Source organism: Megalops cyprinoides, chromosome 4 (assembly GCF_013368585.1).
Source record: "Megalops cyprinoides isolate fMegCyp1 chromosome 4, fMegCyp1.pri, whole genome shotgun sequence".
In the NCBI taxonomy this organism is placed as follows: Eukaryota; Metazoa; Chordata; class Actinopteri; order Elopiformes; family Megalopidae; genus Megalops; species Megalops cyprinoides.
This window is the reverse complement of record NC_050586.1, coordinates 1,335,001-1,357,955: the sequence shown is the minus strand read 5'-3', so window position 1 is coordinate 1,357,955 and position 22,955 is coordinate 1,335,001. Positions and strand designations below refer to the sequence as shown.

The following is a 22,955-nucleotide window of genomic DNA, read 5'->3' as shown; positions in this document are numbered from 1 at the left end:
TCCACCAAGCTTCTTCCTGGTGCTGGGACCCAAGACCCGGGACCGCTGTTTATTGGCTGATGACCTTGTGTTCCACCAATCACCTGGTCAGCTGTCAAAGAATTGACGTTTTTAGGCCAATTATTTGATCGAAAAGGACATTGTCCCTCATGTGCAAAATGCAGGTGCAAGCATTAAACGTCCACCTGAAGCTAACAGCTCAAAAGCATGAAAAGCCCTGGTATAAACAGCAGCAATGCCCCCCTTTCTGAGGCTGCAGGGCCCCAACCGGACTAATTCCATTTCCACTGTTTTATCTGGGCTTTGTGTGGTCAGACAGTTTGCAGCCATGGATTCTCAGAAGTGGCCCCACTTTGGGGAACGTCTGAGAGAAAACAGTAATGCCACTTTACTCTGCAGTTAATTAACAGGATGAGCTGCTTTTCAGAAAGAAAACAAACCTAAAAACAGAGGAAATCAATGGGCTTTCCACGTTCCCTGAAACATAGCAAAACAAAGCCCTTATGAATGCCGCCTGTCAGCTTCCATCAGTGCTGTAAAAGCTGATCTGTGAGTTTTACTAGCCTCTCATGTGCAGTCACAGCATGGACAGCAGCCTCCCTAACCCTTCCAGTGATGTCACTTTAAAGGAGCGAGAAACCTCTCATGTGCAGTCACAGCATGGACAGCAGCCTCCCTAACCCTTCCAGTGATGTCACTTTAAAGGAGCGAGAAACCTCTCAGGTGCAGTCACAGCATGGACAGCAGCCTCCCTAACCCTTCCAGTGATGTTACTTTAAAGGAGCGAGAAACCTCTCATGTGCAGTCACAGCATGGACAGCAGCCTCCCTAACCCTTCCAGTGATGTTACTTTAAAGGAGCGAGAAACCTCTCAGGTGCAGTCACAGCATGGACAGCAGCCTCCCTAACCCTTCCAGTGATGTTACTTTAAAGGAGCGAGAAACCTCTCAGGTGCAGTCACAGCATGGACAGCAGCCTCCCTAACCCTTCCAGTGATGTTACTTTAAAGGAGCGAGAAGAGGTGGCCAACAGCGCACGAGAGCGGACCTTGAGAAAAGGCCATTGGCTCGATGTTTAATGCATCTCAGGAAAAATGTGACAAAGCATGGATCACGATGCAGGTGAAAGGTTACTTGTTGTCTTGCTACAAAAGCTTGAAAGCGTTGTCTTGTTCATCGAGATGCAATGGTACTTAGAAGAGCTTACTGCTCACACAAAGCAACAGGGAGCAATGTAATGGTACCAGGAGAGATCACACCTATGAAATGCAGGGCTTCTCCTCCCCCACCATCAGCACTGTTTTCTATAGCCCAGAGACAGCCTGTGCCATCAGCACAATTCAGTGCGACTAACCTCTTATCTCTGACACCTTGCCTGAAGTGGACGGGATGCTTCTTTTTCCTCTGGTGATTTGAGTATTTTGTTCATAACGGCTCTGTCATGCAAAATCATACAAAAGCAATCTGCATGAGCTGAGGAACTCACTCAACATCTATAAGAAATGAGATGAAAACTCCTGTGTAGACTCTCCCCTAAGCTCATCTGAATACACTCCCTGTTCTGTTCTTTTAGATGTTCTGTGATGATCTGCTGCAAAACTGTCTCTCCCTGGGTGTAGTGAGACAGTATTCCTCTATGTCCAAGTTCCCTCTCCTCACCAAATGGACAAACCAACAACCAGGGAACCAATGAACACAAAGCCCTCTCATCAGGGAGAGACAGGTCCGAGGTCGGCGGTCTGAGCAGACTTTGAGGCGAGGCCATAAACCTGTATGCTCAGCCTGTATACGTCACATCCTCTGTTATACATGAGTCAGTAAAGTGAAGCTGGGGCAGGCAGCTCAGTGTTTGGGCTTACCTCACAGCCTTTAATGCAGTGCAGGGCTTCCGGGAGAGGGTACCACTTCAGCCCCATGGTGCAGACAATACTCTGTGGAGACACAAGCATATCTGCAGTGAGTCTCTTCTATTCTGTCTGTCCTGTACCTATGGATTACAGGTCTGCCTAACCAATCACAACATACTAAATACAGTCTGTATTAACTCCTGACACTTTATACCATCTTGTCACATTAAAAGCCGACAAACAACTTTTAGCTTCAAGGTTAATGCTGGTAAATGCCGCAAAAGACAGTAAATTCATTAAATTCCCCCTGCATTAAGCCAATGCACTGCTAAGGCTTTTCAGCACACTGTTTTTATACATGCTTGTAGCTACTGCAACTACATTAGGTTACTTCACTGGGCAGACAGCTGAAGACTCAAACATCTCAAACAGTAAAATATGAGAAATAAAGCAAATAACCATGTAATTACTTCATTACAGTATGTAGTACATGATGTGCTTGTTTGGTTGATACTGTGTGGCCTTAGGCTGCAAAATGTTGCCATACAAATGCCATTAGAGCCAATGGGCAGGTAAAGTCAACATTTCAGTCACTGTAATAAAATCTAAAGCTCATACGTAGAGAAAAATGTTAAGTAAATTGTTCAACATTTGAGAGCAAAGCTTGCACTAATGAAAATGCTAACATATTTGTGTTGCCTTATTTAAATAATTTGTAAAAACGTCTTCACATATTTTTGTAACCATGGTCGCAATTTGCCTGCCATGGTCAGAGTTGGTGTGTAAAATATTAGCAAAATTTATGAAATGGTTGAGCATTTCATCATAATAGACTGAGGCTTCAGGATCCAGTTGCTCACAGTTTGAGTGGCATGATATTAAAAGTTCACACCCCCCCCCGAAGGTGAAAGAAGGCCTTCATGCTTTCTCCTGTCCTCTGCAGTCATATTCTGCCTTTGGTCAAGCAGCACTGTGCGAACCCTGTGAGCAAGCCAGTGTGAGGCTTGTGAGTAAATATTTCCCATAACCACATTCGCTCACAGCTGAAATCCTGCAGGAAAGCAGGTTGCTTGGGTACATCTGCTACCATTCTGCTGCAACACCTCATGGGAGATATGCGTCAGTCAGACAATGCTTGGCACCATGCCAGTGCTTGTGTGTGCCTGCTTTTCTCTGGAACAACACACAGACAAAACTCACACTCACGCATCCAAACACATGCATGCCCAAACCCACACACTCATGTACCCACAAATACACACGTGCAATCTAGCACGCACAAGCGCACACACACATACCAAGCACACACAGCAGTAAGACTGTCTCCCCCGCAGGTGACTGATTCTAGGACATGGCCACAGCTGAGCGCAGAGCTGCTCAGCTCAGTGTACCAGTCCCACAGGGCTTACACACTGCCACCAGCCCTAAGCACCTCCCCCAAAGTGTGTGCGCGTGTGCGTATGAGTGTGTGAGTGCACATGTGTGTGTATATATGAGTGTGTGTGTGTGCGAGTGTGTATATATGTGTGCGCCCATGTGTGTCTATATATATGAGTGTGTGTATGTGTGTGTGAGTGCACGTGTGCGTATGAGTGTGTGTGTGTGCGTGTGTGAGTGCACGTGTGTGTATATGAGTGTGTGTGCGAGTGTGTATATATGTGCGCGCCCATGTGTGTCTATATATATGAGTGTGTGTGTGTGTGTGTGTGTGTGTGAGGGGGGGGGTTGGGCCCTCTTGGGCCAGCCCTGCTACAGGATGTTTAGAGAGGTGTAATAACATGTTCTGGGGGACCTGTACGGAAACACTGAGCAGGAACAACATTTCCAAGAAAGTGGGACAAAGACTAGAATGGCTGGGGACATCAACACACACACACACACACACACACGTGCATGTGGACATACACACATGCAACACACACACCGCATTCAGTGGTGACAGTGACGACTAGGTGTTTGTTTACATAACGTCTAATTTAAACTGTCTGCCCTGAAACTCAGCCTGTTTGTACAGGTCTTCCAAAGCCTTGTGGAGTTTGAGGTTTAACTGTTAAATAGATGTCTTACACTGTCTGTATCTGGACTGTTTCTCTTTCTGAACTTTTCTATTTTCCACTCAGCCAGTCAGGATCCACACTTTTGCACCTGTAGCCAGTATGTGTATCTAACCTCCAAGGTGTCTGTGTGTGCAGAAACATGCATGTACACACCACAGCCCTCTGTGTATGTGTGTGTGTGTGTGTGTGTGTGTGTGTGTGTATGTGTGTGTGTGTGTGTTTGTGTGTATGTGTGTGTGTGTGTGTGTGTGTGTATGTGTGTGTGTGTGTGCATGTGTGTGTGTGTGTGTTTGTGTGTGCTTGTGTGTATGTGTATGCATGCATGTTCTTGTGCGAGTGTGAGTATTTAGGTGTGTGTGTGTGTGTGTGTGTGTGTATGTGTGTGTATGTGTGTGCTTGTGTGTATGTGTATGCATGCATGTTCTTGTGCGAGTGTGAGTATTTAGGTGTGTGTGTGTGTGTGTGTGTGTGTATGTGTGTGTGTGTGTGTGTGTTTGTGTGTATGTGTATGCATGCATGTTCTTGTGTGAGTGTGAGTAGGTGTGTGTTATGCGTGTGCGTGTGTGCATGCATAAGTATGGTGTTGTGTATCTACTTTCCAGGGGAGAGAGAGGTGTGTGTGTGTGTGTGTGTGTGTGTACTTGTATGTGTGAGAATGGATGTGTGTGTGTGTGTGTGTGTGTGTGTGTGTGTGCGCGCGCCTGTATTCATATGTGTGAGGATGTGTTTTATACACATTTAATTGACAAGCAAAAGAAACAGCCACATCATCCGTCTGGTTGTCCTTTTGTGGCCTGTCCTGAACCCTGTGACAGACCAATCAACTGTTCATTTGACTAATTAGCTGTGATGGAACCTTGTGTTCTAAAAACCATGGCTGTGTCCTAAATCGCACACTGCATACAGATATGCTGTGTAGTACATACTCAATACTAAATCTTTTAGTATGTATAAATACACAGTATGCATCAGTTGTGAATGTAATTTTCAGTCAGCATTCAAAATTAACCAGTTCTGGCCTTAGCTATAGTAGAGGCTAGCTAGCTAAGCATTTTGCTCTCATAATAAATACTACAATTGGTATGTTAAGTTACATGACTTTGCATCAAATGAACACTGTTAGCGTAATTATATTTAAAAATTGAAGTTTCAAATGAACATTCATGAGGAGAATTTTCAGACAATCCCTACGCAGTTATCCAAACCTTGACATACCGGTCCAGTCCACGACTATAAAAAGCCAACTTCCCACCTCCTTTCTGTATCAGCTGATGGCGGCATCCCTCCTCCACCCCACCTCACCTTTTCTTCATGCCCACATGCAAGGTCAACGACCTCTTCCCACAGCCAAGTATAATCTCTGCATTGGATTCCAAGCCGCTATTAAGTGTACGGCTGTAACCACATCACATGCAACCTAAACGCTTCAGATTGCAAGGAAATTCATATGTACTGAATGTAATATTTGTTTATATTCACTATCTAGCTGCACATATACTGGCTACACAGAACCAACCAAAACATCCACCATTTTTTTCTATTTTGAGTTCTGCCATAAGCCCTGCCCCCTTTGTTTTGCAATGAATACTGGGATAGGAAACATGAGAGACTCCCTGGATACTGTGCAGCTCTTCTTTTTCCGGTGATTGTATAATGACATCCAGATATTTTCAAGGCTAATACACTATCCATAGTATCAGGTGTGAACTTACTAAATGGTCAAGCGTAACTGATAAAGAAGGTGCATAGCATGCTAGTAGATTTGGGACAAAATCCATTAACTAAGAACATCCTCAGACAGAAGCCTGTGGCACAGAGACACAGTAGACGTGTCACTGAGTGCACCTGTCACCTGTCCTTCTCCTTGTGTGGCACAGAAGGGCAGCACGACAGGTCTGCCTCAGCCATGATAGCCGAGCTCAGGTGTCCCCAGCACACTAAGGGATTTTTCATTACTGTTCCATCAGCACATTAATGAGGGGAAAAGGAGAGAAACGCGATGAAAGCGCAGAGCATCCGAGGACAAAGCGGCGTGTAACAGGAGCGCGCCGCCACAGCTGGTCATTCATTTTAATCCGTCTCAGAGCTGCACACCTTGCATTAGCCTCTCTGGCTCAGATAAACGGCGCAGATAGCACATTCTGTGAAGTCATCCTGCTCTGCAACTGTGGGAGAAGCTCAGGAAAGAGCCTGGCTGCTCACGGCTTTGAAGATACTCCAGTGCATGCTGCTATATTTACATACAGCAAATCAAGAATAATGAAACCAGCCGACGCGGCTTTCTGACCTGTCCCCACCCCTCTCCCACCAATTTCCATTACTATGCATGTCACTAAATGCTTTGATGAATGAAATCATTAGTTCCCTTTAAGATCTGCAATGATGAAGTCAGTCAATCTGGTCAAATTTCACTCATCTTTCACTTTTCCAGAAGGGAGTCATTTATTTGGGTTGGATGGCAGAGCCGGCTGTGGTCCCCTCTCTCAGCCAGTGTGAAGGCAGATCAGTGACGCTGAAATGCTGCTGTTAATGTCATAAACATGACTGCAAGCCTGTGTGTGCCTGTGTTTGCACGTGTCATTTGTATATGCAGGTGCGTGCTTGTGTGTGTATGCATGTATATGTACACACATAAGTGTGTGTGTGTGTGTGTGTGTGTGTGTGTGTGTGTGTGTGTGTGTGCGCGCGCATGTGCTAGTGTGTATGTGTATGTATATGTGTAGTTGTGTGCATTGTGTGCATGTATATGTACACATACAGGTGTGGGTGTATGTGTGTATATATGTGAACACATAAGTGTGTGTGTGTGTGTGTGTGTGTGTGTGTGTGTGTGTGTGCGCGCGCATGTGCTAGTGTGTATGTGTATGTATATGTGTAGTTGTGTGCATTGTGTGCATGTATATGTACACATACAGGTGTGGGTGTATGTGTGTATATATGTGAACACATAAGTGTGTGTGTGTGTGTGTGTGTGTGTGTGTGTGTGTGTGTGTGTGTGTGTGTGTGTGCGCGCGCATGTGCTAGTGTGTATGTGTATGTATATGTGTAGTTGTGTGCATTGTGTGCATGTATATGTACACATACAGGTGTGGGTGTATTGTGTGTATATATGTGAACACATAAGTGTGTGTGTGTGTGTGTGTGTGTGTGTGTGTGTGTGTGTGTGTGTGTGTGTGTGTGTGTGGCAGACAGAAGCAGACAGGCAGAGGGAAAGCAGGCTGGCGAGATGTGTCCTGCTGGTGACCTGATGATGTATCGCAGCTCTGATTATGAGGAGTGTGGAATCAGCAGCAGAGACCAGCCAGAGCCTGTAATGAGGGTTACATGCTTTTTTCCAGTGTTGATAATAAAAGCATAGGCCAGTTTACAGAACATCCTAGTTCCAGAGCCCAGTGAATAAGAATGATTAGAGAATGGCAGTGTTTGTGACAGAGCTGGTGTAACTCCAAAGGTTGATGCCTTTAATCACAAAGGTATGGACTTATTAGGGCAAACAGTCATTTGTTAGTGAAGCAACTATAAAGGTCTGATGGGCTCTCCCAAAAAGCAGGATTTACTGACTGTGACTGGACCTGTGTGCATGTGTGAGATACAGTCAGATGCACAGCCCTGTCACTACACTGCACTACAGCTAGCATGCGCAACATCACTGCTAACACCTCGAGAGCAAGAAAGTGAAGCATAGAGGAAGCACATGGCACAGAGATTAAGGGAACTGGTGATCTGGCTAACAACAGTGGACAAAGACTGGCACTGTCTGTACTGCTGAACCAACAGAACGAGGATCGATTTCACCTCAGACAACCTGAACGCTGTGACCTCTCGGCACACCATCGATTGGTCTGTCTCAGGTTACGCTGGGCACCGCGGTATATATCAGGTTGATAATGTATGTATTTATCCATTTCCTGCTGCAGACGGCTGACTCTGCAGTCCAGTCGTCAGGGAGCACACTCTCAGTAAACGCTTCTGACAGGCAGAGCTGCATCAAATAGAGCCCAGGTGCCAGTAAAATGAGAGGTATGACAGAGAATGGCTTATACCTCAGTGTTAATGAGTGGGGGCCACCACAGAGACCCCCCACAGAGATTACCATAATCTTACTTGAGAGATTGGTGTACTCCTACCTGCTTTCTTCCCATTGAGGGTAATGGTAACAGCAGATACATGCCTGGCTCTGCTGCTAATCAGCGGTAATTGGTTGTAACCTGTGCAGTCATGCACTGTGCTGGGAAGGAGAAATGACGAAAAAAACAGGCATTTTCATCTTGGCTGTCTAGACGACACCCTCCGAAACCTCGTCCCCTGAAACCCCATGCCCTGACACCCGACAGCAACTTGTCCTGGTGGTTGCTGCGGTTTGTGGGAAAGTGTGGTGCAGCTAGTCTCAGCACGCCTATACATCCCTCCAATGAACTGAATACTGTACAGATGGTCTTGGAAAAGGTACAGGCAAAGCGCATGGTATTTTTTTACGGATGTTGGTAGATTATATTTTTTCATAGAATTTTTAATGAATATTTTATATAAAAATGTATATTTTTTCATTCTCCTGAATAGCTCACACCACTCAATGTCCCCTGTAGCCCTGCAGACACTGCGGCCCTCCAGAACCAAGGTAGAGTAGCCCTGCAGACACTCCGGCCCTCCAGAACCAGGATAGAGTAGCCCTGCAGACACTGTGGCCCACCAGAACCAGGGCAGAGTAGCCCTGCAGACACTCCGGCCCTCCAGAACCAGGATAGAGTAGCCTTTGAGCTGCCTTGCTCAGGTCTCTAACCCTGTCCATATTGGGTGTTAGGTATGGGATTCAGGGCATGGGCCAAGGGTTTCTGAGGTGAACATACAGAACTAGTTTAACTGAGATTAGGGGAACAATACAACAAAACATAATCCAGGTGAGGTTGGAGTACGGTAGACGCACCTTGACTTTGGGCGGGTTTCTCCAGTGATCTTTCATCACGGTCTCTACGGTTACATTGCTGGGCAGAATCACCACATTATTGTTCCTGTCCTTGCAGGTGAGCTCACACTCCTGACCTGGACAAAACAGACCAAACCCCACAGTGCTGAACGGACATCAACGCTTTGTGTAACACTCCCTGAAACTAGCTAGTATCTCAACTGCAATATACTACGAGTTGGTAATGATCCACTGTAACAGCCCAACATGTTCACACATTTCCTTTGAGATGCTGGTACTCCATTCATAATAATCATTAAAGAATTCATTCAGTCTTTCATTCAGATAACCCAGGTATGTAGTTATTCAACTGTTGTCATATGGAGCAGAAAATATGCATATGTGGACACAGAAAAGATACCATGCTCATTGGCTTTCACCAAGGCTCGTACATAAAGTAAATCAGCAAATGAAATGTCAACATGAAACACTCATGCAAATTTGTATTAGCTAGCTAACTGGCTGATGTTATGTGGGAAGTTAAAGCAACAATGTTATTAGATGTAGACAGCAACAGGTTTAGGGTTATGTCAACAGCGGGACATGCGGGATGAGTCACTCCCACACCGAGCTGCAGCGGGACATGCGGGATGAGTCACTCCCACACCGAGCTGCAGCGGGACATGCGGGATGAGTCACTCCCACACCGAGCTGCAGCGGGACATGCGGGATGAGTCACTCCCACACCGAGCTGCAGCGGCCTCAGGGGGAGCATGCAGGCTAGCTGTAAATGTGCATGTGCAGCAAAGAGGAAATAATTCTTATACTTGGCAGGGCTAAATCTGTATTATGGAAAATAACTGTCCCATAAAAGCTGACAGGTCATTTGTCAATTTAACCAAATAATACTAAAGCACAGAAGGTATTTTGGACATTGTGTCAATAGCAGCAGAGGGGAGTGTGGCCCTTCCAAGCCATGCAACTGAAAACCAAGTCAAAAAATTTTAACTGTTTTGCTCAAGTCACCAACTTGGTTCTCAACAGTTGAACCAAGAGTTCAAATTCGGCAACTCACACGAGTGATGGCAGACTGAGGTTTCATGACAAGTGAATAAAAGTCACTGACTTTTATAATCTATTCAGGACTACACTCTCCCTAAAACACCATGACTGGTTTTATTAACTGAACCACAGCTACCACTTCAGGACTGACAGAGCTCTTGCCTGCCACTGCTGAAAATGACATGCTCCCCTAGAAGCTCCTGCAGATCGTGGGCCCCAATCCCGCAGGTCCCACTGGTCCCCGTGCTCTGTGCTGTGATGATCCAGGTCCACATATAAACAGTTATTATTCAGCTCTCTGGTTTTTATACTCCCACAGAAGGCTTGCAGTAGTGGATACAGACCTATCCCGTATCCATTCTTACAGCTGGCGCGGATGCTGGGACTCAGGTTCTGTGGGAGAGGGCAGTGTCCCTCCAGCTGGGGACAGACATGAAAAGACCCCGTCCAGTTCCCATCCTTCTTACAACGGATCACATTGGTGGTGGGACCCTGTAAAGAAGCAGCAGGGGACACGCAATATTACTGCACACGTCACACACCAGGAGTCACTGCACGAGTCACACACCAGGAGTCACTGCACGAGTCACACTCCAGGAGTCACTGCACGAGTCACACTCCAGGACTCACTGCACGAGTCACACTCCAGGACTCACTGCACACGTCACACACCAGGAGTCACTGCACGAGTCACACTCCAGGACTCACTGCACGAGTCACACTCCAGGACTCACTGCACACGTCACACACCAGGAGTCACTGCACACATCACACACCAGGAGTCACTGCACACGTCACACACACAGGGACTCACTGCACACGTCACACACACAGGGACTCACTGCACACGTCACACACCAGGAGTCACTGCACGAGTCACACACCAGGAGTCACTGCACGAGTCACACACCAGGAGTCACTGCAAACGTCACACACACAGGGACTCACTGCACGAGTCACACACCAGGACTCACTGCACGAGTCACACACCAGGACTCACTGCATGAGTCACACACCAGGAGTAACTGCACACGTCACACACACAGGGACTCACTGCACACGTCACACACACAGGGACTCACTGCACACATCACACACACAGGGACTCACTGCTCACATCACACACACAGGGACTCACTGCTCACATCACACACACAGGGACTCACTGCTCACATCACACACACAGGGACTCACTGCACGAGTCGCACACATAGGGACTCACTGCACACGTCACACACCAGGAGTCACTGCACGAGTCGCACACCAGGACTCTCTGCACGAGTCACACACCAGGAGTCACTGCACACGTCACACACCAGGAGTCACTGCACGAGTCACACACACAGGGACTCTCTGCACGAGTCACACACCAGGAGTCACTGCACACATCACACACCAGGAGTAACTGCACGAGTCACACTCCAGGACTCACTGCACACGTCACACACAGGGACTCACTGCACACGTCACACACCAGGAGTCACTGCACACGTCACACACACACACTTGATCTCTGGCTCTTTCTCTCTTCAGTAAATATCTCTCTCTGTCTACCATTCTCTATCTTGCTCGCCTCCTTTCTGAAGAAGGATGTGTACATAATAGTACATAGTTTAGCTTCCTCATGGATATGATTGACTTGGCAGAAAAACAATCAACAGCAAGCAATATTTTAAATGTAATATCTAATGTATTAATTCTGCTGAATACTTGCTGCAGCAATGTGAATTAAATACCTAAATCTAGGGCAGAATAGCAGTTCCCCATCCAGTATCTGATTCTGCTGTCCTCTGCTTACAAGTCTTCAACATAATTTCAAAAGCAAATTCATTATGGGGCTGATTTCAATAGTTTAGCAGAAAATGAACTCCTATTCACTGCTCTCCGGTTGGCACATTCTGATTTGCTTCAGAGAATAGCTGCTTTACTTATACCCTATGCACATACTAAGCCCTCTAACCTCAGCAATAATGGGAAGTATGAAAGAATAGGAACATGAGCTAATATTCTTTCTTCAAAGCTAATGTATCTCCAAGTGATGTCGACTTTCTCTGCGTGCACCAGAGCACACACATATTGCTGATACTCCTGTTTTGAGCATGGGAAAAACACCACTTAACCATGGAAAACGTCTGTAGTGGGAGTCACTGTGGCTTCCTACAAACCCAATATGAAGATACTTGAACCAGTACAGAGAAGGAAAAGCTCACCTGACATGACCCATAATCCTGCCCTCAGGTGAATACCATTAGTCACGGCCCTTTCAGCCTTAATCAAACACCTGGCTCTGCTACCAGGGAGAAGCATCTCATGGCACATGAGCTCCCAGGAGCAGATCACTGCACTCTGCTCTCCAACAGCCAGTCTCAGTCACAAAGCCTCACAGAAGCCAGCGCAAGAAAGAGCAACACTCACCAAAAAACAAGACAATAACAGAGGTGGAAGAGAGAAATGCAGAAGCACAGCAGGCAGAACAGCAAGAGAGAGAGAGAGAGAGAGAGAGGGAGGGAGGGAGAGAGAGAGAGAGAGAGAGAGAGGGAGAGGGAGAGGGAGGGAGAGAGAGAGAGAGAGAGATGGAGAGAGAGAGGGAGGGAGAGAGAGAGGGAGAGAGGAGAGAGGGAGAAGGAGAGAGGGAGAGAGAGGGAGAGGGAGGGAGAGAGAGAGAGAGAAATGGAGAGAGAGAGAGAGAGAAATGGAGAGAGAGAGAGAGGGAGAGACAGAGAGGGAGGGGGAGAGAGAGAGAGAGAGAGGGAGAGAGAGGGAGAGGGAGGGAGAGACAGAGAGGGAGGGGGAGAGAGAGAGAGAGAGAGAGAGATGGAGAGAGAGTGAAAGAGAGAGAGGGAGAGACAGAGAGGGAGGGGGAGAGAGAGAGAGAGAGAGAGAGAGAGGGAGAAAGAGGGAGAGACAGAGGGGGGAGAGAGGGGAAGAGAGAGAGAGAGAGGGAGAGGGAGAGATGGAGAGAGAGTGAGAGAAAGAGGGAGAGAGGGAGAGGGAGAGACAGAGGGAGAGATGGAGAGAGAGAGGGAGAGAGAGACAGGGAGAGAGAGAGAGATGGAGAGAGAGAGGGAGAGAGAGACAGGGAGAGAGAGAGAGAGAGGGGGAGAGATGGAGAGAGAGTGAGGTAGAGAGAGAGAGTGAGGGGGGGATGTTAGTCAGCAGTTAGAAGAGGAAAACAGGAGAGAGGTAAAGAAAGTGTGGGACAGACCTGCTTGCATGGACTGTGTGGTCTCACCGTGTGGTTGGCACCGTTGCAGTTTATCCAGCAGTCACTGTTGAACTTGAAGCCGTTGGTGCACTGGTACATGCCGTGGAAGATGGGGGGAGGGGGGTCGCAGGTCACAGGCTCACACGCCCCCTCCTGCCAGCTGCCTTCCTCTGTGCACTGTCTCTTAAATGCCCGCCTGAGGATGGAGGGAGACAGCGAGTAGGGAAAGGAGAGCGACACAGTGTTACAGACTGCTGAACGAAAGAGGACTAAGGACTATTCACTCCACCACTCGTCTCCATTCGGCACCTTCCTAACGTGAGCTTTGGGTGCTGCTCCCACTGGGGGGTGCTAGCTATGGACATTTTGACTTAGTCCATGTCTCTTCATGAATATTCATGACAAGCAAACAAATTAGAACCTCAAAAATGTAAAAGACAGAGTTTTCAATGTTTAGTGCACTGCAGTGGAACATCTGTGCCAGCAAACAGGGCATCTGTGTTGCTGTTCAGCTTTGTAATTTAGACCTGGGACTCAAACAAAAGAATGTGGGTATCTGTCCTGCAATGAGAAACAAGGGCATGTTGCCAGTGAATACGTCCTCTGAAGGTTCTGCTCTGTTACATGACAGTAATGATGCAGTGCCTCTATCTATCATGGTGCAAGGATTTTTACGATAAATAGATTGCTTATTTTGGCAGTTCAGTCTATGTTATGCTATGCTACGGCAATAAAGCCTATTTGAATTTGAACACCCTGGAGGTGGGATGTGAAAGAGGGACAGGACTCGGCTCACCTCTTGGGCTTGTCTGTGTTGGGGACGTGGTAGCCGGGCTTGCACTTGTACTTGCAGAAGGAGCCCACCTTGAGGCCGGTGGCATTGCAGCGCTTGGTCTGCAGGACAGCGTTGGGCACAGGGGGCGGGGCGGGGCAGCGCAGCTCACACAGACACTCAGGGAAAGACCACATGCCATCCTCCATACAGATCAGAGTGTTATTGGACCCTGCAGAGAGAGAGGGAGAGAGCGGGAGGGAGAGAGGGGGTGAGAAAGGGGAATAGGTATGTAAGGACGAAAACAGGAGGAGACGAAGCGAACGAGACAGAGGCAGCAAGGAAGATCAGACAGAGACAGAGAGAGGACAGAAGGGGATGGAAGAAGAGAAAGCAGTGAAGGAGAGACAGTGTTGAGGATAGAGAGATAAGGACAAGAGGGAAGAAACCACAGACCATATTATCATTCATATCAGGTCCTTCATGTGAAAATCAATCTGTGCTGGTCATATGGTGACGAACAGTAGCGTAACTGCTGCAGAGGCACACATACCTGTCCTGAAAACACGTCAGTCTCACCAATCAGCAAACACTGTCAGCCTACGTCAGTCTATATGGCGGTTTTTCTATTTCCGTATTAATGCGCTGGTCGTTAGTGATGTATTCCATCGGTGGCAGTGTGATGCGGCCTGCTCTCACCTATGAGCTGAGCAGGCTCCTTGCACTGGAAGGTGCACTTCTTGCCGTAGGTGGTTCCTTCAGGGAAGTGGAAGATGGCGGGGTGGACGTGGTACTTGTCCGGCCGGCCGCAGTCCACCGGCTCGCACGTCACCTGCTTGTTCCATTTCCCATCTGCACAGGTCATCGTCACCGTGGAGACTGACTACAGGAGAGTGTGACACAGAGATCCACAGAATAAACACCTGTGCAGGTGAAAGTCACCATACAAACTAGCTGCAGAGGAGTAAGCTCACTCTCCCTCTCAATTACTCACTACACACCACAGTGCAACACTTTACCCTGTGCATTTTTTGAAAAGAAATTCATAAGTAGGCATCAACTTTGCTATTTATATTAGCATACGTCCGTAGATGAGGATGAGAATGCCTTTGAATGCAAGTTTCCCCAATATCTTAATCAGGTATGTCTAAACTTTTGACTGGTGCTTCATGTATGTTTGCATGCATGCATGTATGTATGTATGCATGTATGTATGTACGTATGCATGTATGTATGCATGTATGCATGTATGTATGTACGTATGTACGTATGCATGTATGTATGTATGTATGTACGTATATGTATGTATGTATGTACGTACGTATACATGTATGTATGTACGCAAGCATGTATGTATGTATGCATGTATGCATGTATGTATGCTCATATGCATGTATGTATGCACATATGTATGTATGCATGTATTTATGTATGCATGTATTTATGTATGCATGTATGTATGTATGCATGCATGTATGTATGTAGGTATGCACGTATGTATGTATGCATGCACGTATGTATGTATGCATGCATGTATGTATGTAGGTATGCACGTATGTGTGTATGCATGCACGTATGTATGTATGCATGCATGTATGTATGTAGGTATGTATGCATGTACCTGTACAGGTATGTTTGTTGTCTTTTTGTTTCCCTGACAATGCAGGAATGTGTGCTTGGCAGCGGAGCTGCTTCTACCAGCAGTAAAGGTCAGAACATTCACACAAAAGAACACTTGATCATTCACCCATAGGCTGATACAATTTTAAAAAACAACAACAAACGAGACAGCAGTCCTGGCTTAGAGCCCTTGTTTTCAGTTGTTTAGAGGCGGCTGCAGAACTTGCCAAACACTCACTCTCCATTTTGCAGATCTTAACTGCCAGTAGATATACTAATTTTCCCTTATTTTATTGAGATGAAATTCAGATTTAATGAGTTTTTTACCAGAGGTCTGAATTAATCATCAAGAACTGTAACATCTCTGTCACATTCCGGCAACATCCTTATTCTTGCAATATCATGGCTGCCTTGTTCTGGCACTGCAATGGCACTGTTCTGGCTACTTCCCAGAACAAACAGGAAAGGACGACCGAGAACAGCAGGAGAGTCAGGTGAAAAGCTGGTAAACTATAATGACACTGAATGAATGCAGGACTGGACCGAAGCTCTGTGCCCGTGTGTTGGACATTCAGGTGCTTAATTGAGGCCAAAGGAAAAAACAAGGAGCACAAACGTGCAGAAGCAGAAAATGATTCACCACAAGTTTGACTTCAGTCCAAAGCACAGGGGCCAGAAAAAAGCCTAACTTTTCCCCTGAAAACTTAGTCTGAAACATTTTTCATCCCACAAATAAAATAAGCATTGATCTTTGATTCTGTCATCTACTGATAGCACATTGGCTCAATTTTACTCAGCATATGATTAAGAAATCATTTCTGGCGGTTTCTGCATGTCATTCAGAGCTCTGCAACACCAATAAAATAATCAGGGGGGCAGAGGGACATGCCTGGGAGACGTGGAGCTGCCAGGGGCACGACGGGGGGCAGCTTCCATGGGGCTCAGCCAAGGACAGCTCTCCTCCAGCCATGCCATTGTACTCTCTCGCAGGGCATAACCACAGACAAAACACAAAGCACAGAGTCCAATGCAGTCTGCCCAAAGCCACAGCATTCCTGCACAGTCAGCACGCCCGGCCTGGCCCGCCAAGCGGCCAACGCTATGCCGCGGCGCGGAGCGGGGGCGGAGCTGGGACAGCTGGTGACAGAGATGAGAAACGACACCCTCGCACAACTACGGCCAACATGCTGGGCCCCCAAAAAGTCAAAACTGGCCTGGTGCTGGAGCTCTCCGTGTGTGCCAGTTCATCATGCTCACATCATGGGAGATTAAAGGAGACTCTATGAAGCACCAGGGGCTTAAATGCTGGGGGAAGGGGGCCCACACAACAGCCATGATCCCAGCTCTAGGATTACGCTGTTTCTGGAGTCCCGGTTAGGGTCTGGAGCTCAGGTTAGGGTCTGGAGTTCCGGTTAGGGTCTGGAGCTCAGGTTAGGGTCTGGAGCTCAGGTTAGGGTCTGGAGCTCAGGTTAGGGTCTGGAGTTCCGGTTCGGGTCTGGAGCTCAGGTTAGGGTCTGGAGCTCAGGTTAGGGTCTGGAGCTCAGGTTAGGGTCTGGAGCTCAGGTTAGGGTCTGGAGTTCCGTTTAGGGTCTGGAGCTCAGGTTAGGGTCTGGTTAGGATCAGATCACAGATCAGATCAGCAGATAGGTATGCCTTTTGGATTGTTTTCTTTTTTTAAAAACTAATTACAACAACACTTAAAAACATTTTAATATCAAAATCACACATGGATTGTTGTCATGAAAACAGGCATAATAAGCAATTTGCTTTTGTTCTGTTGAGTGCCCTCCAGTAGAACACTCAACCAGTACACAAGTGCAATGTTGAGCACAAGGTTCCATCCCAGGTGAGTCATCAGCCAGGTGAGGGCAGATTGGCCAGGGGCTTAGTCTGCTCCATCACTCCACCATCAGCGACCCCTGCTTGTCCATCGGCTTGAAGCAAAGCATCAAGTGTCCTCCCTCGACTCAAGTCTGCTTGGCATGGGAGCTGCAGTGTGTAAAGATGCAGAGGCTGACGTCACATATTTTGGAGGAGAGCACGTTCTTGTTCCACCCTTCTGCCCACAGAAAGGGCTGCAGCAATCGGGGCCGCATTGGGCATTCCAGACTGGGAGAAAAAGGGGAAAAAGCACTTGGAATTTCCAAGCTGAGAAGCTGAATAAACTGCAGTAGCGTTTTGTACAGAACACCCCCCCCATATAGCATGTAGCTCCAGCAGTCATCCAGCTGGGGTTCATTATTGCTCATTGTTCTACTGATCATGTAGAAATCAGCTCAGCCTCCTCACACTATCCCTGTGAACATGACTTTGAAACTCCAGCTACTACAACACTATTTTTGAGGTGAAAACTACGTTTGACTTGCGTCCAAAGCCGTTATGAAAACCATCTTTAGAGGCAGTATGGGGCACGTATAGCAGACATAAATTTTGAGTGGAGGTGGGCTGAGGTCACGTCCTGCACCCTGGGGATTGGATCAAAGGTCAGTTTGGACTTTGCCTGTTTCGCCTGCAGCCAAGATGATGTTTTTTTTTGTCTTTTTTGACTGTGAAACGTTAAATATTGCTAGTTACATCAGTTGTTTATTTGAGAAGTCAAGCACCTTGCTATATTATACGTTTATATACATGAATCTCACATATACTGTGTGCGTGAAACAGACAGAAGTGTGTCTCACACATCTATAAAGTTGTGTTTACAGATAGGAGCTACCTGAATATGATGATGTTTATAGAGTATAAAGAGGAACAGCAAGTGTGGGGCTATTAACTGTACCAACTGTAACTGAACTGCTATACAACAGCAGCAAATAAAGCCTTCCTAGCGGACAGCGCAGGAAGTCAACAACAGGAAAGTATGTGAGAATACGGGCCAATGAAATGTGGCTTCATTAAGAAAGCACAGACCCTTTGGTTCTGGGGTTGTGTTGGTAATTCTTTGGTGAGGAGTCAGAAAGGTTTGTGCTACTACCCAGAGGCCGCTAAAGGAGAGCAGGATCTCTGTGGGCCAGCCCAGACGGGACACTAGCCAGCCTGTGGAATTCAATGCTTATCTAATGTACTGTACCCTCTCAGGAAATGTACCACCAGCAAAAACTGAGCAAAACAGCAGGAAACAGAATATAAAACGCAACCCAGACACAAGCTACTTCTTTTTTCCCTTTTTTGTGAGAGGGCTTTTATTGGAAACAGCTCCTTTTCGGGTCACTGTGAACTGGAGTTATGACTGAAAATTGGAATCGAAGACCACACAAGGGACTATGCTGGTGTATGTGTATGCATGCACAATTCAGTCAAAGACTTTTTGAAGATTATGTAAGGGTTCTAGAGAGCCAGAACGGCAGGCTATTCTATGCTGTTCCTTTTCTGTACATGGCCACAGTCTGCCCTACCGATTTCATCTCATATTTTGCTCATCGCTATATTTGACTTCCTGGAACAACATAGCTCACAAAACATGAATCCAAGTTGATTTTAAAACATTCGGTAACAGTAAAAGCTCAAAGCAACAGTTCTTGTAAACAGTAACTACACGGTACATTCATCCACTGGAACGCGCCCTGTTTCCGGTAGTGTGTTGAAATACATAGTTGTATTACATGATGTAGGGCAAGACCTGAGAACAGGGACAACAGCTCTACACATTTTCACTACAGAGATACCTCTCAGTCACTGAGCACATTTTACACACACACACACACACAGACCAGAAACATACAAACTCCAACCTTTTGGTGTGTTTCATTCCAAATCTTTTTCTGCAGGCTATCATAAATAAGCCTACATGGCCTAATGAAGGAAGACCTCGTGCTTTGGGTCTGGTGTTTCAAGCGTTTGGGTGTCTTCGTGGTCTGCTGATTTGGAGTTCTGGTGTTCAGATGTTCTAGTTTTCTAGTGGTCTGCAGCTCTGGTGTGGTGAAGGTAGCTGTGAATCAGAAATCACTGTCCCATCTGTAGACAGAACCCCCCCCCCCCCCCCCCCCCCCCACACACACACACACACACACACATATCCTGCCTCCTGGCCCTGGGAAACCCGTCTGGCTGACCACATTCAGCATCCAATGTCCTCACATTTCCCACTGTCCCCGCCAGCCTCACCCTCACCATGCACTGGAAAACCCAAAACCGCGCCTATTTATAGGCAGGGGAGTGTGTGCAGAGCCGTGAAGCCCCGGCGGGTGCCGCGGCAGCCCCTGACCCCAGGAGCACTGCGACTACGCCGCTCTCGCCTCATGCACATTTCGCATGCTGTCAGCCCGGCGCGAGAGCAGCCCAGTCTGAGGATAACCGCAGACTTGTGTCGACAGCTTCATACGTTTCACAGATTTCAATTTTCCCAAACTACAGTAAGTGAGAGAGGGGGAAATGCAATAATTATCATTTCAGACTTGAGCTTCATTCTGTGGCGGCTTTATTCTCTGTGACAGCTGCTCTTTAAAGGCAAACTTCTGGATATGCCACTGCAATGCCCACACATACCAGCCAAGCTCACAGCGCACTGCCGTCACCCCACCTTCAGAGGGCACTCACAGGCAGCTCTTCCCGGCCGAAGCCTCATTCTCTCCCTTCCTCTCCTTTCAGGTTATTTTCACATCCTTCCCTGTTCCTCCTCCTCAGTCACCTCACCCTTCTCCACTGTGTCAGTGTTGCTCCTGAATTTCACTCCCTCCACATCTCACTTCAAATTAGCTTTATGGGCATGACACATGGTTATGTGTTGCCAAAGATTAAGTAACAAAAACAATATAATCAACAACACAATAAGGATAAAAAATAATACTGATATTACTACTACTACTAATAATAATGAAAATCATGGCCTACATCTCCATCTCTCACCCATTCTGTCCCATGCCTTTTCTGGCCCTCACCCCTTCTCTTCCTTTCTCTCCCTCTCCATTTCTCTACCTCCTCTAACTCTCCTTCTCTCTCTCTCGATTGTGGAGGTGGAGAGAGAGGGACACAGCGCTTTCCCTCCTCCAGGGCTGTGAGAGGAGCCCTCTGGGTCACTGATGACTGTTTGTTTATCACGGACACTGTCACCAGGAGATTCCCTCTGAAACACAATGTTCAGGACACCACCTTATTTTTAATGCACCTCCAAGGGTTCCCTTTCTCCTGCCACCACAAAGAGAGAATGCTTGAATGTGAGTCACAAAGACAATATGAATTAACACCTCTCTATTACAGGGTGCGCACCCCACACACACACACACACACACAAAGAAAGAGAAAGAGAAGGAGGGAAAGATGTTAATATTTTTCTGAAGCCAGCCTGTTAGGACCCAGACATATTGTCACTATAAAACAGAAACAAATGATAATCTATTTGAGGGAGGACTCATCTGCATCTCTTAGTAACCACACCAAAAGTCATCTAATGGCCTGAACATCAATTCAAACTGAGCATTGCAGCGAACCAGTGAGACTGTATTATTACACACACACACACACACACACCATCTGACTTTCAAAAGACTTGTTTGAACACACATGCGATTTATTACCCTTTAGAATATTCTGAATTTTTGTAACCTTTCATTGATCGGTAGTTTTATCAATACTTTTCCAATGAACTTTTTTTTTCATTTTACAAATCAAAAATTAGCATTATGTTGATCGGAACTTCCACACACCATATTCTCTATGAAGAGCAAACAGCTAAAGTGCATGAAGGTAAATATTCTTTCTGTGAAATGATGTGTTTTTGAAAAACAGCATGGCTATTACATCATTACCAACCCTAATCCCCTGACAAAGCTGCCCTAGCAACAGTCGCCACGGTCTCCTAAGCGCTATAAGCACATCTTACGCTAAAGCATGCACCTCTGGCAAGACAACAACAGCTACATCAACAACAACAACAACAAAAACAACAACAATGACGACTGCCACTGCAAAAACAGCACCAAGGCATCCAGCCACAGCGGGTCTCGGTATAAAGGCCGGACAGCAGGAAGTCCTGCGTTTACCTGGAAACTGCAAGGAGCAAAACATACAGCCTTTCATCAGCGTCATCATCATCATCATCATCATCATTCCTGTCAGTGCTGCATCCATGCACCTGAACTCTGCAGATTGACACCTGCAGCCTGTGCTTCGGGTGCTCATTTCTCTGCTGATGTGAAGTGAACCAGATGTACTGGTATCACCGATAAATGATGTGCTCAACAATTCACTCAAATTCAAAAGCAAATGTGAAACATAAAACAAAATTGTCAAACTGAAATTTGTAATCAGCTACCATGGTTCACATTTGCTCAAAATGGTTTGCTTTCGACAGCCTTACAGTAATTCACAAAACGCATCTGGTTTTCAAGTAGAAAACAACCCAAAAAAAAACCTGTATTTCTCTAAGACAAAGGCATTTTTGACACGCATGTATAACAGGACTTCAGTGCAGACTTTGTGAGAAGCGAGGAGGACCAGGGCATGCTGAGGATCAGCAGAGGAAAGTCAGACTCGAGACCCAAACTGTGCAGGAAAACGGCTGAAGCACAGGGGAATGCAAACACAGGTCCACAGAGCACAGGTCCACCCCAGCATGTGGGGCTGAGTGCGAGAGACCTGTAAGTGTAAGGCTAGGAAAGGACTTGGGGGATGCCAGAAGTTTCCTTCTTCAGCAATGTACAGCTATTGACTCCTCCTCCTCTGGGCATTTAAGCAGCACTGCCTACCGGGCCTAATTCAACACAGATGCCTCCGTCAGATTTGAGCCCTCTATACCGCTACCCTGATCCCACCATCCAGAAAAAAACAAACAAACCAAAGTCTAACACTCTATCCTCTCCTGTCCTTCCAAAATGCATTTTGCCCGTTGGTGACATCAGGGCATGACTCTGTGTTCAGTAACTCCCTGTGTGATGAGGCAGAGGAGAGAGTCTTCATAACTGAAGCTCTGAGGCCGATGGTGCCTTATCAGCACTGACTGCAGCTCACGCTCTGCTGCTCTGCACTGACTGCAGCTCACGCTCTGCTGCTCAGCACTGACTGCAGCTCACGCTCTGCTGCTCAGCACTGACTGCAGCTCACGCTCTGCTGCTCAGCACTGACTGCAGCTCACGCTCTGCTGCTCTGCACTGACTGCAGCTCACGCTCTGCTGCTCAGCACTGACTGCAGCTCACGCTCTGCTGCTCTGCACTGACTGCAGCTCACGCTCTGCTGCTCAGCACTGACTGCAGCTCACGCTCTGCTGCTCTGCACTGACTGCAGCTCACGCTCTGCTGCTCTGCACTGACTGCAGCTCACGCTCTGCTGCTCAGCACTGACTGCAGCTCACGCTCTGCTGCTCAGCACTGACTGCAGCTCACGCTCTGCTGCTCAGCACTGACTGCAGCTCACGCTCTGCTGCTCAGCACTGACTGCAGCTCACGCTCTGCTGCTCTGCTGTTTGCAAGTGAATGGAAGGAATGTGGTCATTGAAGCTCCTGTGACTCGGCCCTCGCTGAGTGACTTCACACAGAGACATTCCCCCTCACTCTGAATC

At 47.1% G+C, this 22,955-nt stretch overlaps 1 protein-coding gene across 1 annotated transcript in view; it reads right to left on the bottom strand.

The window, feature by feature from the left end:
• The window catches only part of pappab (pregnancy-associated plasma protein A, pappalysin 1b), a 126,525-nt gene that overhangs the window by 11,256 nt on the left and 92,314 nt on the right, over window positions 1-22,955 (bottom strand). The window contains exons 15-20 of the mRNA XM_036527279.1: window positions 14,545-14,728; window positions 13,870-14,077; window positions 13,101-13,269; window positions 10,213-10,360; window positions 8,828-8,943; window positions 1,859-1,930 (exon numbers count right to left, since the gene is read on the bottom strand). Coding sequence (XP_036383172.1) covers window positions 1,859-1,930; window positions 8,828-8,943; window positions 10,213-10,360; window positions 13,101-13,269; window positions 13,870-14,077; window positions 14,545-14,728 — 897 coding nt within the window. The remainder of the gene's footprint in view (window positions 1-1,858; window positions 1,931-8,827; window positions 8,944-10,212; window positions 10,361-13,100; window positions 13,270-13,869; window positions 14,078-14,544; window positions 14,729-22,955) is intronic.